We start from the raw sequence: 16,960 nt of genomic DNA, 5'->3' as shown, positions 1-16,960 counted from the left end.
AGAGAGAGAGAGAGAGAGAGAGTGAGAGTGAGGGGGACAGAGAGAGAGAAGGACAGAGCGAGAGAGAGAATGGGGGAGGGACAGAGAGAGCGAGAGAGAGAGAGAGGACAGAGTGAGAGCGAGAGGGACAGACAGAGTGGGGGACAGAGAGAGAGGACAGAGAGAGAGGGGGGACAGAGAGAGAGAGAATGGGGGAGGAACAGATAGAGAGAGAGAGGACAGAGAGAGAGTGAGGGGGGCAGAGAGAGAGCGAGAGGGACAGAGAGAGAGAGAGAGAGAGAGAGAGAGAGAGAGAGAGAGAGAGAGAGAGAGAGAGAGAGAGAGAGAGAGAGGGACAAAGAGAGGGGACAGAGAGAGAAAAAGAGTGAGAGCGCTGCTCTATATTGATGTGACTGTCTAACATGCCTACAGCATTAGACGCTCCTGTCAACACCTCCCCATGCAAACGCTCCACACTTGTCCCTGTGGTGCAAACACACTAAAATAAATGACCTTCAGTGTGTGTTGTGTCATGCCAATGCAGTGAAGCACTGGTACTCTAGACCTATGGTATCCTATGAGCCATGATCAGATCAACTGGCAAAGGGTACTGTATTACACATACACTAACCTATAGCTAGCTGTGTGGTTGATGAATGGTTGTTCCAACCACAGAATGAAATAGAACACTAATCATATACATGTCTCTCTATGGTCCCATCAAACAGGGATCAAACCAAATAGGCTATTCTACGTGCTTCATATGCTGAATTATTATTTCTAGCAGCAAACAAATCAGATTATTATCTGGCACTACGGCTTTCCTGCAAATCTTCAGATCAACTGTCTAAACTGGATATATACACTACCTGTCAAACGTTTTAGAACACCTACTCATTCAAGGGTTTTTCTTTATTTTTTACATTGTATAATAATAGTGAAGACATCAAAATGATGAAATAACACATATGGAATCATGTAGTAAACAAACAAGTGTTAAACAAATCAAAATATATTTTATATTTGAGATTTTTCAAATAGCCACCCTTTGCCTAAAAGACAAAAATGTAAATGTAAATTGTATCGAAACACATGATACAAATATTGTATCAAGTACTTGATGAAGACGGTAATATTAAGTACAAAATCATTTGAGACGGAAGATTTAGCCAAGTCCTTTAATCGGATGGAGTATCTCTGAACTGAGACATGGTTTTAACGGCTGACTGCCTGGTTTCAATCAAGTCAGAACGATCCATCTTACAGTTTCTTGGCTCACTTCTACTGAGAAGAGTGTGACATGTATTTGTTTAATAAAACCCTTGTATTTGAGTAAACTTTTTTTCTGGTCTCCCACCAGATTTAGCAAGGACAATTTCCCCATAGAATACATAGCTATATAACATAGAAATGCATTCATAGAATTGCTTACCAGCCAGGGGCATTTCTCTGACATAGAATACATATAGAATACACTATAAATGCATTCAATAGAACTGCTTTGGCAGAAATCAAGGCAGAGGTTCTATACATTTAATTGGTGCTCGATGCATGGACATAGTGTCTAGTCACTCTAATTATACATATAAAATACATATAGAATATAAAAATGCATTCAATAGTCCTGCTTTGTCAGAAATCAATGCCTATACATTTAGCTAGTGGCTCTAATTATATAGATCTATCTGTACTGTGTATGTGTGAGTGATCGGTTTATGGATGCATGATGTGTAAAATCCTCTTTGGAGAAAAACTCCACAAAGTAACTAAGAGCTTTAATTTCACGGTTAACTGCATTGTCCCATTCACTGGGTTAGCTACCCGACGAAAAAGAGAAAGAAACGAAAGAAAAGAAGAAAAAAAAAACGGGTGAGGAGGGGGGGGGGGGGGGGGAAGGGGGGAGAGAAACAACAACAACAACAACTCATCCACAGTTGAGGATCCTTCCCAACCGTTGCTCTCTATTCAACAGAGGCGAGTCGACGAGGAGGAGAAGAAGGAGGGAAGAGGAGGAGGAGGGAAGAGGAGGAGGAGGAGGAGAAGGAGGAGGAGGAGGAGGAGGATGGAAGAGGAGGAGGAGCAGGAGGAGGAGCAGGAGGAGGAGGAGGAGGAGCAGGAGGAGGAGGAGGAGGAGGAGGAGGAGGAGGAGGAGGAGGAGGAGGGAAGAGGAGGAGGAGGAGGAGAAGGAGGGAAGAGGAGGAGGAGAAGGAGGGAAGAGGAGGAGAAGAAGGAGGGAAGAGGAGGAGGGAAGAGGAGGAGAAGAAGGAGGGAAGAGGAGGAGGGAGGAAGAAAAAAGGGGCGTTTCTTCTCTCCCAGGGCAGCTGCCAGAGAGCCTCTTCTCATCCCTCGCTCCTCTCATCCTTTACGTCTTTCCGTTATCACGTCTTCTGAAAGTTGGCTCCAACTTGGCAGAATCACAGACTTTGGCTGCGTCCCAAATGGCAACCTTTTCCCTACAGGCCCTGGTCAAAAGCAATGCACTATTTAGGGAATAGGGTGCCATTTGGGATGCAAGCTCTCCCTCCTTACCTTATGTATGTGCTTGGTTGGTAGTTGGCAGACGCAGGCTGGTCTGTCTGTAGACTGTTTGGGCTCAGACTCAGAGGCTGCGTCCCAAATGGCACCCTTTTCCCTAAATAGTGCATAATGTAGGGAATAGGGTGCCATTTGGGACGCAACAGATTCTGTGGCCTTCATCTATCTACACCGTTTCATTATTGGTACTGTATATGTGAACATTTGATTCTGATGTCTGATAGAAGTGAATACCCTACAGTGGGAACTCATGAGTGAATTGAATGATTAGGTTTTTCAGAACTCAACAACACACTTTTATATCTCTAATGTTTAAACTAAGCAAGTAGGTGTTTTATAATGACCACATTTCACCTTGAATATAAAATATGTTTTCTCATGGTGAGCTTGGCTTGGCTTGGCATGGCTTGGCTTGACTGAGGAGAACAGAGAACAGAGAACACGGCTGTCTGTCATCTATTCTTCTCTATATCGTATCCACACACACACACACACACACACACACACACACACACACACACACACACACACACGTTGCACCATAATGAACTAATTATAGTTAACTTCCTCCCTTCACCACAATCCACATCTCACTATGTCTATCTGTAAAGTGTGTGTGTGTGTGTGTGTGTGTGTGTGTGTGTGGCCGCAGCAGTATCTCGCAGACCGCCACCAGACCGCTGTGGGGGCTGCCTGCTACCACTGGCCACGACTCAGCCAAAACCTAATCCATGCTGGGGGGTTGGGGTGTGATACACACACACACACACACACTCGCGCTCTCTCTCTCTCTCACACACACTCACACACAGGGGACAGTCAGCCACCTATTATACTGCCCTGCATGGTGATTGTGGAGCGGCAGCAGTAAAGCATGGTAAATCCATTTTCCAAGACTGCACAGATAAACAGATGAACAGAGGATGGATTTAACTCTTCTTCCTCAAAGACAGGAGGCGAAGAGATGCACCCGGCTTGGCCACCCGGCCCGATGAGCGATACATGGCATCCCACACGACTTCAGCTAGCTTGGGCCTTAGTGATTGCATTATTAGGTTCCCAGTGGTAGAGATGGGGTATTTTGTTTATATGTGTAGATGTATATACGCATGTACATTCATTCTCATTATACAGTTGAAGTCGGAAGTTTACATATACCTTAGCCAAATACATTTAAACTCAGTTTTTCACTACCCCTGACATTTATCCTAGTACAAATTCCCTGTCTTAGGTCAGTTAGAATCACCACTTTATTTTAAGAATGGGAAATGTCAGAATAATATTAGAGAGAATGTTTTATTTCAGCTTTTATTTCTTTCATCACATTTCCAGTGGGTCAGAAGTTTACATACACTCAATTAGTATTTGGTAGCATTGCCTTTAAATTGTTTAACTTGAGTCAAACGTTTCAGGTAGCCTTCCACAAGCTTCCCACAATAAGTTGGGTGAATTTTGGCCCAATCCTCTTGACAGAGCTGGTGTAACTGAGTCAGGTTTGTAGGCCTCCTTGCTCGCACACACTTTTTCAGTTCTGCCCACACATTTTCTATAGGATTGAGGTCAGGGCTTTGTGATGGCCACTCCAATACCTTAACTTTGTTATCCTTAAGCCATTTTGCCACAACTTTGGAAGTATGCTTGGGGTCATTGTCCATTTGGAAGACCCATTTACGACCAAGCTTTTACTTCCTGACTGATGCCTTGAGATGTTGCTTCAATATATCCACATAATTTTCCTTCCTCATGATGCCCTCTATTTTGTGAAGTGCACCAGTCCCTCCTGCAGCAAAGCACCCCCACAGCATGATGCTGCCACCCCCGTGCTTCACGTTGGGATGGTGTTCTTCGGCTTGCAAGTACCCCCTTTTTCCTCCAAAGATAACGATTGTCATTATGGCCAAACAGTTGTATTTTTGTTTAATCAGATCAGAGGACATTTCTCAAAAAAGTAAGATCTTTGTCCCCATGTGCAGTTGCAAACCGTAGTCTGGCTTTTTTATGGCGGTTTTGGAGCAGTGGCTTCTTCCTTGCTGGGCGTCCTTTCAGGTTATGTTGATATAGGACTCGTTTTACTGTGGATATAGATACTTTTGTACCTGTTTCCTCCAGCATCTTCACAAGGTCCTTTGCTGTTGTTCTGGTATTGATTTTCACTTTTCGCACCAAATACGTTCATCTCTAGGAGACAGAACGCGTCTCCTTCCTGAGCGGTATGACGGCTGCGTGGTCCCATGGTGTTTATACTTGCGTACTGTTGTTTGTACAGATGAACGTGGTACCTTCAGGCATTTGGAAATTGCTCCCAAGGATGAACCAGACTTGTGGAGGTCAACAATGTTTTTTCTGAAGTCTTGGCTGATTTATTTTCATATTCCCATGATGTCAAGAAAAGAGGCACTGAGTTTGAAGGTAGGCCTTGAAATACATCCTCAGGTACACCTCCAATTGACTCAAATTATGTCAATTAGCCTTTCAGAACCTTCTAAAGCCATGACATCATTTTCTGGAATTTTCCAAGCTGTTTAAAGGCACAGTCAACTTAGTGTATTTAACTTCTGACCCAATGGAATTGTGATACAGTGAATTATAAGTGAAATAATCTGTCTGTAAACAATTGTTGAAAAATTACTTGTGTCATTCACAAAGTAGATGTCCTAACCGACTTGCCAAAACGATAGTTTGTTAACAAGAAATGTGTGGATTGGTTGAAAAACGAGTTTTAATGATTCCAACCTAAGTGTATGTAAACTTCCGACTTCTACTGTACGTACAGTATAGTAAATGTATATAGATGCATTATTACATGCATACATGCATACAAGCAAATGTACACATTTACTAGCATTGCAGTATATATAACGGACATAGTCCTATACAAATATAATATATGTACCAGCGCAGGGCCCACCAGGCTGAGATGCCCACAAGGATGAGATGCCCACAAGGATGAGATGCCCCCCAGGCAGAATGGTACCAGGGGGGAGATGAATAAGTAACCAGAACACAATGCACCCCAGGGTGTCAGCCTGCCAGGCAGCGTAGGGGCATTCTACCTGTCCATCACCCCAAACCCTATGCTTATTCATATCTCCACCGCCATAGAAATAGAATGACTAGAACGGGCATCTCCAATTCAAGTCAATGTTCCCTGATAGGTGGAGGGGCTGCGGCTCCCATTCTAATAGTTATATTTCTATGTCCACCACCGACACCAGCTCCTGTCCCGGTGTCGGTGTGGTGAAAAGTGACGCCACGGCAGGAACGATGTTACCAGCACGGTAGGCTATGTTACCGGATCCGGGGGGCCACCTCAGCTTACACCAACACCACCGTCACCCCAGTCACCATCCGGTGCTGGTGTAAACAAAACCCACCGCTGACGCATGAGGTCCCTCGAGGACAAGCTGGGTGAGAATAACTCACACTACTGACGACTTATCGCCTGACATCAGGACTAAGGCCTATCTATCTTTGCCTGACGACTCAAACTGAATTCTTCCGCTGCTCTATGTTAGCTCCATACTTCAGTCAGACTGCCATCATTGAAGTCGTTTGTGGTGACGTCAAAATGAGGGGTGTTGTACAAAACAAAGTCATCAGCAATTGGAACATTTCTAACCAATCAGAGTATCAAAGCCAATTATGCATTTTCTAAAAATACATTTAATAAACATTTTATTTTGTGATTTCTCAGCTGTTCCAAATTGATAAATTGCATAATAAATAAGGACATCATCATCAACTGCTGAATCATTCATTGAGATGAATCAATAGTTTGGTGCTTCCAATACTGAAGTGATGAAGGAAGGGGTTAACCTACAAGCATTGACAGGGCTGGCTCCAGGCATACATTACATAAGCAGTCGCTTTAAAACTTTTAAAAATTGGTCTCCAACCCATGGCAAAATGGGTAGAATTGCAGGAAATCTAGCTTAGGGGCTCCAAAAGGCTAGAGCCGGCCCTGATCATTTATCCCTGTGCACTGACCTGCCCAAATCTCATTGCAGCACTTCCCAAACACACTGCCGGAATTGCGCACCGTCTCACTAATATGGACACACACATACAGCAGTGTCCTTGCTTTCCCTTCACACGCAATCAAACTACAACTACATTATTGTTTGAGAGATGCTAATAAACATTATCTCTATCGCTTTATATTACCTAAAGCTCACAGCTATGTTTGGCCTAAACTATTTTATTTATTTCAAGTCCACCACCACGCGGGCATTCATTGCCACACACGGCTCAGTGCATTTTAAGTAAGCCTCTGTATGCATTTGATCTTGATATCAATTCTAAAACACCTTGGGAATAATTAAGCATAAAATATATACATTTTTTTAAACATTCAATCGACCAACAACTATATGCATATCCAGCAAGAGTTAAGTATTTTGTTATCAAGAGTTGCAGAAAACTTGGCACGGTGCGTTAAAGGCAGACTGCAGAAGCCTTGTGAAAACGCAAGCAAATCCAGACTCGACGCAGGCTAGCCTGCACTAAACATCTAATTTGCAAGGAAACTTGAGTGGAGACTGAAGCAATAATTGATATCCAAACACATTACATAAAAACATTATGCAAATGGTTCCCTCCTCTCCCTCCAAAAAATATAAAACGGTGCCATATTCCTCCTCAAAAACCCTCCCAGTGCCACTTTGCAAATGTACTCATTTGGCTATCCATACTGCGCGTCCATTACGCGTCATGCCCAAGGTCCCTCACCTAAGCATGTCCATTCCAACAAAGCTTTTATCCTCATTAATAATGTATCAGTGATTGTTTTCATTTGTTACCACATGTCCCCACTGCTGATGTTTTAATTATTAACAACATGGTCAAATCGAAGAAAATGTAAAGACAATCTCCAGACAAAATGGTTGAGTCCGCAGGAACGCGAGGATAATTCCCGCGGGTGGTATGATAAGCACACACACACACACTCTCTCTCTCTCTAACTCTCTCTCACACACACACACAAGCACCATGCCACTCACCAGAAAACCAAGGTTAATTGGCCCTCTGCAAACTCCGCTCTACACATGCAGGGAACGTTTTAGTCAAAAGATCATATGGCAAGAATTTGCACAACATGCAAACATAAATTATAATATTGGAACAGGCAAGGCAAATATATAATGTATTTCCTTTCATATTTTCACTGCCAAATAATCTGCATAATGTCTCGAGGCCAAGCAACTATGACTGCCTTTTTATAATGGAAATACTGAATATGCTACTAACTTAAATTAGATCAGATCATTATAAAGCTGACAAATCAATTACTGGTAAAAATCAGTCGCGAGGAAAACAAATCATCTCACAGAAGCATATCAAGATCAATATGTATTGCGCATATGGGCAGCATGCACGCGCATATGGGCAGCATGCACGCGCCCGCCGCGCTGCTCCGCTCATGTAGGCGGATCTGTAGCCAATTAATTTTAATTAATGGAAAGAAAGGGAAACATGATGCGCGTAGAGCTCAACCCCATATGCACTTGGCTTGGAAATATATATAAACTAAATAAGCCGTTTTTGAAAGAAGTGCCCTGAATAAATGTATAGGCAAATAAAACAAATAAATTATATAATGCCAAGTCTGAACTCTTACAAGCTAAATTACATTGACCCCAGCTGACCCATATGACAATATCTATCTATAAATAAATAATTCATGTTGTTTATGATTTTCTATAAGAAATACGTTTCTTAAGACTGACATTTCTTCCACAGTGATTTTAGCTGAATAGAAGTGTCTCCTATAAAGAGCTGACCGAGAGGGCCTATATTTTTCTGGAGCCAAACTTGCAGTTACTGTTCCTTAGGCCTACTTCTAAAACGGAACACTTGTTACAGAAAATGAATAGAAATTACATTGACAGCAACACATTCAATTGTATGGTTAAAGTAGGCTATTAAGTCCAATTAAAATAACGAAGGGCATTCATTCATTCATTCATTCATTCAGGGAACTTCGAAAAAAACACTTGCAAAGCTGAGAAGGCCGCGTCTAGAATGTGGACTATTGTGCGTGTAAACGCTTGGGTTGGTAAAATAACATGCATTGCGTGAATTCTGCTATTAAAATTAAGTCAGAGATGCAATTAAAAAATTTACAATTCAACCTCAGCCACATGTAGGCATATAGGCCATGCTGAGAAAACGGGCTAAGGCTCCGTGACCTACAGGCCTACTGCACGGCTATATAGGCTATATTTTAGCAGTCAAGAGAGCGATATACAACAATAGTAGTAAAAGATAAAACAAAATAGAACATAGTCACACACTAAAATAAATAAAATGCCAACGTAAGAATCATGTATTTTTTAGAAGAGATAGCCCTACAGTTTACAGCCTATGGGACCAGACAAAGGAAAAGAGTGCTAAGATTGTGACATTTAAGGCTATATTCAAATCTAAGTGCATAATAGCCCTACTGTGTGTATGTAAGCTACTTCGGTCGAGCTTCAAGGGGCAAACAAGTTCTGTCCTGCGGGTCCTGTGCTGCTCAGCTGAAGGTTTTCGCACCGCTCTGTGCGCGTTTAAACGTTTTTCTCAGATGGCTACAGTGAAGTCCAGATCTACACAACCAAATTCTTTAATCAAAGTTGTAATTTGTTTTTTTTTACAGTAAATTAATACAATAATATGTGTTCTGTTGTTATTTCATATGCATATAAGCATAGGCCTGCTGTCATGAGGCTACGCAACTGATTCCAGGAAAACGGGCCAGTAAATTGCACTGTGACCTAAGTTTAAGATTTTCATCTCAAATAAGTCAAACAGTCACTCAAATTAGTAATTTTCCATTTAGATAAATAGGCCTTCATATAATGCAATGACTTGTCAGCAACAAAACTGTTTCAAATGCATAAAAACATTAGCCAAAGCATATGATCCAAAATCGCTTCCTTGTGTGCCATATTTTTCATTTCTAAAATAATAAATGTTGTATCAGTATATAATTTATTCTTCAACCACTGTCAACACATATCTGAATTCCAAACCAACGAAGGGAAAGGCCTCAATGTTAGGCCTATGTGAATAAATACCACCTTAAATTTACGCACAAAGCAATGACATTTAATTTCTTCCCTTTGCCGTCCACAATAACCCCAAAAGGAATATCAAAACCAACACTCACTTTTGTAGGCCTATTTATTCACCTGTATTCTGCCGTAAAGGTATCTCGTTAAAAAAGCAAAGATCAACTTAACCAAATTAAAATAAAACAAGCAACCCTTACAAATGTATGCATAGGCCTATACAGTCAGCTGGTCAGATGTCAAAGGCCTATAAAGTCCTCATAGTTAAATGGCATATTTCTCCCTTCATTGTCTAGTCCTGTAAGGTTGCCTACGTTGTGTGTCAAATTAAAGAAAACTCTAGGACTATAACTTTCCCCATACTCGACTACATACAAGGTATCTACAAGTATTTTTGCTATAATTGTATGACCCCAACACAATCAAATATTGAGGGAAAACGGGCATGCATTCCCGCCTTCCTCCGAAATAATACACCTCTCCTCCTCTATTTCTTATATCCTTATCAACCTAAAAACGACATTAATCGATTGGAAATGTAAAACTATATTTCAACTAACTCAATACGGACATTTTCATGTGACAACAGAACAGAAGCCTAAAGCTGATAGCCCGGCTACAGCTGTCGTGTGGGTTGAATGACAAGCACAGTGACAGTCCTCAAACACCTCCATAGCCACCACAACTATCGCAACAAAGTTAGAAAGATCGTTCATTTCTACGCTAAAGCTCTCCAAAACTAATACATGCAATGCTGGTTCTTTTACTTAGTTGATATTGTTGTGTAATTATTGTGTTTTTAAATAGCTATAGGACAGCGTAACAGGCGACCAATGTAGGGATACCGCGAGCCCCATTCCATTCTGAGTTCTTCTCTCCCCTCCTTTTTATATCAAATAGATTCAGGAGAAGCGCCATTTTCTCTTCTAACCATGTGTAATGAAACGCACAAGAAAGCCTGTTGGAGAGATGCCATTAAAGAAGGGTAAGAGCGAGAGAGAGCAGAGAGAAGCCGAACACACCATCTGAAACGAGCGGATAGCGAAAAGGTCCCTAAAACCAAATTATTGACAAGCGGCACAGTCCAGGGAGAACGACAACATCAAAAACCAACAACATCCGGAGAGCTAAAGTGGAGGCTGGATACCAAAGAAAGGTAGAGTTTTTACCTGTGTCAAGCAGTAAGGGGAGTACATGGTTATTTTAGAGTTCATAAAGTGGAATCTTATTCAAGTTGGATAGAAGTTGGAAGTCCGCTGCATGTGGTACTGCATTGCAAATCGTTCCGCTGTGCCCTTCGCGCTCACTCTATGCTGTACCACTAACCCCGCCTCGAGAGCTGAAAGTGAAAGCCTACACAAACTTTGGGGGAAAGTTTGTGACCTCTTTCCGACACACACAACCCCCCCTCTCTCTCCCTCTATTTCCCTATCAAATATTCATATGTAAATCTTCGAGCTTTATAAAGATATGATCGTGTTGGAGTTGGAGAGAGAAAAAATCAAACTTAAACATCAACCAACATTGACCGCAATTATAACGTTGAAACAACTACTGACCCTGATCGTGCCAACTGCCAAGTTCTTACCCATTATTAGTGCATTTGAGTGTGTGAGTGTGTGTGACAGGCATTTTAACATCTTTCTCACACACATTGTAAAGACAGATATTCTTCCCTTAGAGTCAAACATACAACACTTTATAAAGTGTAGCCCACTCTAACAATAGGCTAGACAACACCACTCCAATCAAACAGGGGTAGCCAGCACTTACAAACAGCACATCTCACAACTACCAGAGCAACTCAACATGACTTAAGCCTACCATTTTCCCCTCTGGTAGGGTATAATGTTCAATGCATGTACAAATGTACGATCTTAATTTGACCTATATTGTCACAATAAAAAATTATCAGGAACAAAATAGTGTTTTAAATTAAGATCCTACATCTGTAAGTCACTTTGTATAAAAGCATCAGCTAAATATCCTATTACTGTATGAATAAAATGTAAAATGTAATGTAAATGTATATATTACATGATGTATAAGGGGACCTAACTACAGTACTACAGAATACCAAACCTGTTTAACCCCAGCCTTCTGTTATAGTCATCTACAGGCTAATAGAAAGGCTGTTTAAGAGTCAGCCACAACTGGACTTGTGTTGTCTGACGAGAACATAGTTCTGTTTTTAATCAACGACTGGCTGGCTGGCTGGCTGACTGGCTGGCTGACTGGCTGACTGGCTGGCTGACTGGCTGGCTGACTGGCTGACTGGCTGACTGGCTGACTGACTGGCTGGCTGACTGGCTGACTGGCTGGCTGAGTGGCTGACTGGCTGAGTGGCTGACTGGCTGGCTGACTGGCTGACTGGCTGAGTGGCTGACTGGCTGAGTGGCTGACTGGCTGACTGGCTGGCTGACTGGCTGGCTGACTGGCTGACTGACTGGCTGGCTGACTGACTTATCCTTAAACACCCTGGTCCCGGTTCAGCTTGTTTATCATCTTGGGTCAACCTCACGTTCTGTATGTATAGCTGCAGGGAGAGCATATGTTGCACACACCCTGTCAATTACACTGCTTCTCCTGCATCCCACCAATTCACCCTTGAGGTGAGGAAGGAGAATGTGTTCGATTTGTATGTGTGTCTGTCTGTGTGTGTGTGTGTACAAATAGGTCTGTGTGTGTGTGTGTGTGTGTGTGTGTTTAGGGGTGCGGTTTTGGAGGGTTAGAAGTCACCCCGGAGCACGAGCGCCAAGTTACGTTTTTGGGAGCCGTTGAAGCCCAGTAGATTTATGAGACTTCAGCCCCATGCAGCACTGTGCATTAGGAATGCTATGCAGCCCCTACAGGACACAAACACACACACACACACACACACACACACACACACACACACACACACACACACACACACACACACACACACACACACACACAAAACAGAGAGCATGCACATTCATACACACACACTATACTACACTCTGTGGCCAATTAAAGAGAGCTGAAGAGATAGAAATAAAGATTGAGAGAATCCGAGAGAGAAAAAGTGAGGGGAAATCAGAAAGAGGGGGATCCAATTCCAAATCCCCCCTCTCCTCACCACACCCTGCGGCACAAGCCCAACAACTCCTAGTCTTTGTGCTCTGGCTCTCTCTCTCTCTCTCTCTCTCTCTCTCTCTCTCTCCATCTCCCTCTCTCTCTCTGGCTCTTTTTCCCTCTCTCCTTGGCTGTCTCAATCCCTCTCTCTGGCCATGTCCCAAATGGCACCCTATTCCCTATATAGGGCACTACTTTTGACCAGGGCTCATAGGGTTCTGGTCAAAAGTAGTGCACTATGTAGGGGATAGGTTGCCATTTGGGAGCATCATCTCTGTATTCATCACAGGTTGTTCTCTTAACAGAACCTCTCACCACAACCACTAACAACCCAGGAGTTCTAGAGCCCCAAATGAAGGGAATTCTGAACTCCCACAGACACGCACACGTATATGAGCAGACACACACACAGACGGACACACGCATGTGTCACACAAGCCCACGTTTCACACACACACGGACACACATGCACACACAGACATACACACACAAACTCCCATGCATCAAACAACCTATTTTGACCGTTAGTAAGTTACCTCAAACCCCCAAACCCACAGTGCAACGGTTAGAGCTAGTTTCTCTAGGCTAAATCTGCCATTAAAAAGCACATGGGAAAACCATATGTCATCTAACTATAGTTAGGGCCTTGCGGTTGGTGTGTGTGTGTGTGTGCTTGAGTTTTCGTGTGTGTGTGTGTGTGTGTGTGTGTGTGTGTGTGTGTGTGTATGTATGTATGTATGTGAGTGTGTGTGTGTGTTTTTTTTATGTGTGTGTGTGTGTGTGTGTGTGTGTGTGTTAGGGCCTCGTCGTTTCTTCTTTCTACACACTGAAGGAGTACGGCAGTATGCATACTTGCTGTTTACCATTGCCTGTGGCTTGGCTATTACATACTGGAAAGTGATGTAGCATACTGATCAAATCATTAGCACGCTCAATGTGCCAGTCTGGTGGCTGGAGTCAGAGACCTTCAAAAAGAAAAGCTGAGGGAATGTACCGAGCACAAAACAATAGGCCTACATGTATACTGTGCAGAGACATGACACGTAGACATGTAGAATACTTGCAGCAATGTATATGTGAATACACATGGCTCAGACTTTCCAAATAAATAAATAACAGAAGGGAAAACAGTGTACTGTACTGTTGATCAGTAAGTATGATTTGTGTATAAATGACATATGAATATGTGCATTATATGTTTTGAATGCTGAATGTGTTGTGGACATTTTCACTCCATGATGCAATTACCATATAATGGAATGACCTACAACCTATGTGATAAATATATTTTGATACATTTATATTTTGATAAATATATATTTATATTTTGATATATATATATATATATATATATATATATATATATATATATATATATATATATATATATATATTCTGGGCCCTGGTAAAAAAAAAACAACTATAGTGACAGTTGTAGTGACGGTAACAGGTAGTAGGGAAATATTGTGTGTGTGTGTGTACGTACCCTGTAGGAATCAGACACTAGAAAACACTCGGGCATCCCGGGGCCTCTGGAAGGATCTTCATTCACCAGGTACGTGTCAGTGGCCTGAAACACAATAATTTATTAATTGTTGATTGGATTTATATACATAACACAACACAACATAACATAACAACACACATTTCAAACTCACTTGTAGGCCTAAATTGCATTGATGTATTAGTTTAAGGCTTATCGTTAAGCAGTCTGAATAATCCTAGGAAAAACAGCTCCTGTTCAAGGACTTGGTACTATAGAGAACGCATTTTGTTTTACTACTGAAACATTCTGTTCTTCACCTACTTTTTTTCCTCCCATTTTGATTATATATGAATAAATTAACATACAGAACACAATTAAAAATGAAAGAATAACCACAGAAAGATGATGTATAGGCAGTTCATTATTCTATTGTTCACCTTGGTCACCATGAGGTTGGTACAAATCAGAGCTTTGATTACATTTGAATATTATCCCCTACAATAGGGTTTCCCAAACTCAGTCCCACACGGAAATGACAGTTTGCATGCCAATAACTCAAGTCAAGTTTCAACACATCCTGTCTACATCTTGGATGGAGGCTTTTATATCTTCTGTCTGGTCAGTGTACTAACTAGTCTGTATTCAGAGGGGACGTGTACAAAGTAGTCTGTATTCAGAGAGGAAGTGTACAAACTAGTCTGTATTCAGAGGGGAAGTGTACTAACTAGTCTGTATTCAGAGGGGCTTCATTTGTATTCTAAAGGAAGGGAAGGCTCTGGCAATGGCCTGGAGTTGTGAAAACGTGTGTGTGTGTGTATTTGTGCACTTCAGTATGTGCACGCGCTCCAGTATTTGTGTGTGTGTGCGCTTCAGTGTGTTTGTGTGTGTGTGTGTGTGTGTGTGTGTGTGTGTGAGATACAGCTCCCTTCCCTTCCAGTTCTGCTGTGATCGGGCTAACCCACTCCACTCCACTCCACTTTGCTGACTGGAGCCCAAATCCACAGCCAGGTAGCTAGCCGCACAGTTCTGTGAAATCCTATTTACATTTCACAACTTTCACGGATAGAGCAGGAGAAAGAAACACACACATTGTTGCCAAACCGGTCCCCCCCCCCCCCCACTGTATACATACACAGAAAAAGCCTACCTGGTAGTCTGAGTTTATATAATATACGCACACGAGGGCAAACATAATCACTAACACATATATGCATTTGTACATGCCCAAGTATGCCCTCTCTGACACTACACACACACACACACACACACACACACACACACACACACACACACACACACACACGTGCAGTGCAGACACAAAGCCCATAATAAGAGCCAGACGTTGGCAGACCACACAACCCTGAGTTGTGGTGAAAACAAAGGCTATTCATATCCCTCCATTCGCAATGAACGCTCTCTCTCCTTCTCTCGGCCTTTCGCTCTCTCCATTCCTCTCTCTATCCCGCTCTCTCGCTCTCCTTCTTGCTAGGCGGCAGGTAGCCTACCGATTAATAGTGTTGGGCCAGTAAATGAATGGTCGCTGGTTCAAATCCCCGAGCCAACTAGGTGAACAAATATTTTGATGTGCCCTTGAGCAAGGCACTTAACCCTACCTGTGCCTGTAAGTTCCACTGCATAAGAGCGTCTACTAACATGTAAATATTATTCTCTTTCTTTCACTCTCTCCTCCTTTCATTTTTTTATTGGGGATAATCTGTGCCCACAATGTTCTTTTTATTTATTGCGTATTGTGTGATTTCTAATCATCTTTATTAGCACATAAGCTTATTTTTACGGCGAGGCCCTCGTTTTTAATGTAGGCACACTGCTCTCATTGTTGAGAGAGAGGGGGAGAGGGAGAGAGAGGTGGATAGGGGGAGAGGGAGAGAGAGAGAGAGAGAGAGAGAGAGAGAGAGAGAGAGAGAGAGAGAGAGAGAGGGAGGGAGAGGGCGAGAGAGAGAGAGAGAGAGAGAGAGGGCGAGAGAGAGAGAGAGAGAGAGAGAGAGAGAGAGAAGAGAGAGAGAGAGAGAGAGAGAGAGAGAGAGAGAGCGGAGAACACTGAGCTGGGATAAGAGGGAGAGAAGGAGAGGGAGAAGGAGGGAGAGGTGGCCCACTGATAACACAATGCATGATGGGAAAGGGATGCTGCCACCCAGTCCAGTGCCAGGACACGTGTTAGATAGCAGGGCTTGGTCTTATTGGCCAGTGCTCCTCATGGACCTTAGCCACGGCACCTGTGTGTGTGTGTGTGTCTGGGGGTCTGCCTGTCTGAGCCGAAAGCCCACTGCTAACACTGTAGCCGGCCCCTAATGCATCACCAGGTGCACAGGCCCTCTGTGATTGGACGTCCCGGGCAGAGACACTGTCAGTTGCTCTGATTGGCTAAGCCCAGACCCAAAATGCTACGTGTTGGCACTGGGCACATGGGCTTGTCCAATTGGCTGCTGGCTCGTTTACTGGTGTGTGTGTGTGTTTGCGTGTGTGTGTGTGTTTGCGTGTGTGTGTTTGCGTGTGTGTGTTTGCGTGTGTGTGTGTTTGCGTGTGTGTGTGTGTGTGTGTGTGTGTGCGTGCGTGCGTGCGAGGATGCTACCAGGACTGCTGAAAGATGGCGTTCTGCATTTGGATGGAGAAAGCCCAGTTACAGAATGAGGATATTGAAGGATGGCTGAATGATCGCAACAGGAAAACCTTTCTAATCATTCTATTGGGAAACAAATGGAAACCTCATCATCGCACAGTAAGAATAAAGATGAAGCAATCCTATGCTCTCTACCTGCCAAGGGAGGGACAACACAGACCCCACAATATA

At 42.9% G+C, this 16,960-nt stretch overlaps 1 protein-coding gene across 1 annotated transcript in view; it reads right to left on the bottom strand.

Moving 5' to 3' along the window:
• The window catches only part of LOC311118500 (nuclear factor 1-like), a gene marked incomplete at its 3' end in the record, with an annotated part of 52,191 nt that overhangs the window by 21,572 nt on the left and 13,659 nt on the right, over positions 1-16,960 (bottom strand). Inside the window, exon 2 of the mRNA XM_084193293.1 lies at positions 14,152-14,235. Within this exon, the coding sequence (XP_084049419.1) occupies positions 14,152-14,235 (84 nt within the window). The remainder of the gene's footprint in view (positions 1-14,151; positions 14,236-16,960) is intronic.

The sequence above is a fragment of the Coregonus lavaretus genome, assembly GCF_964263955.1.
Source record: "Coregonus lavaretus genome assembly, contig: HAP1_SCAFFOLD_955, whole genome shotgun sequence".
NCBI classification, from domain to species: Eukaryota; Metazoa; Chordata; class Actinopteri; order Salmoniformes; family Salmonidae; genus Coregonus; species Coregonus lavaretus.
The sequence above is the reverse complement of the archived record's forward strand: the minus strand, read 5'-3'. Positions and strand labels throughout refer to the sequence as shown.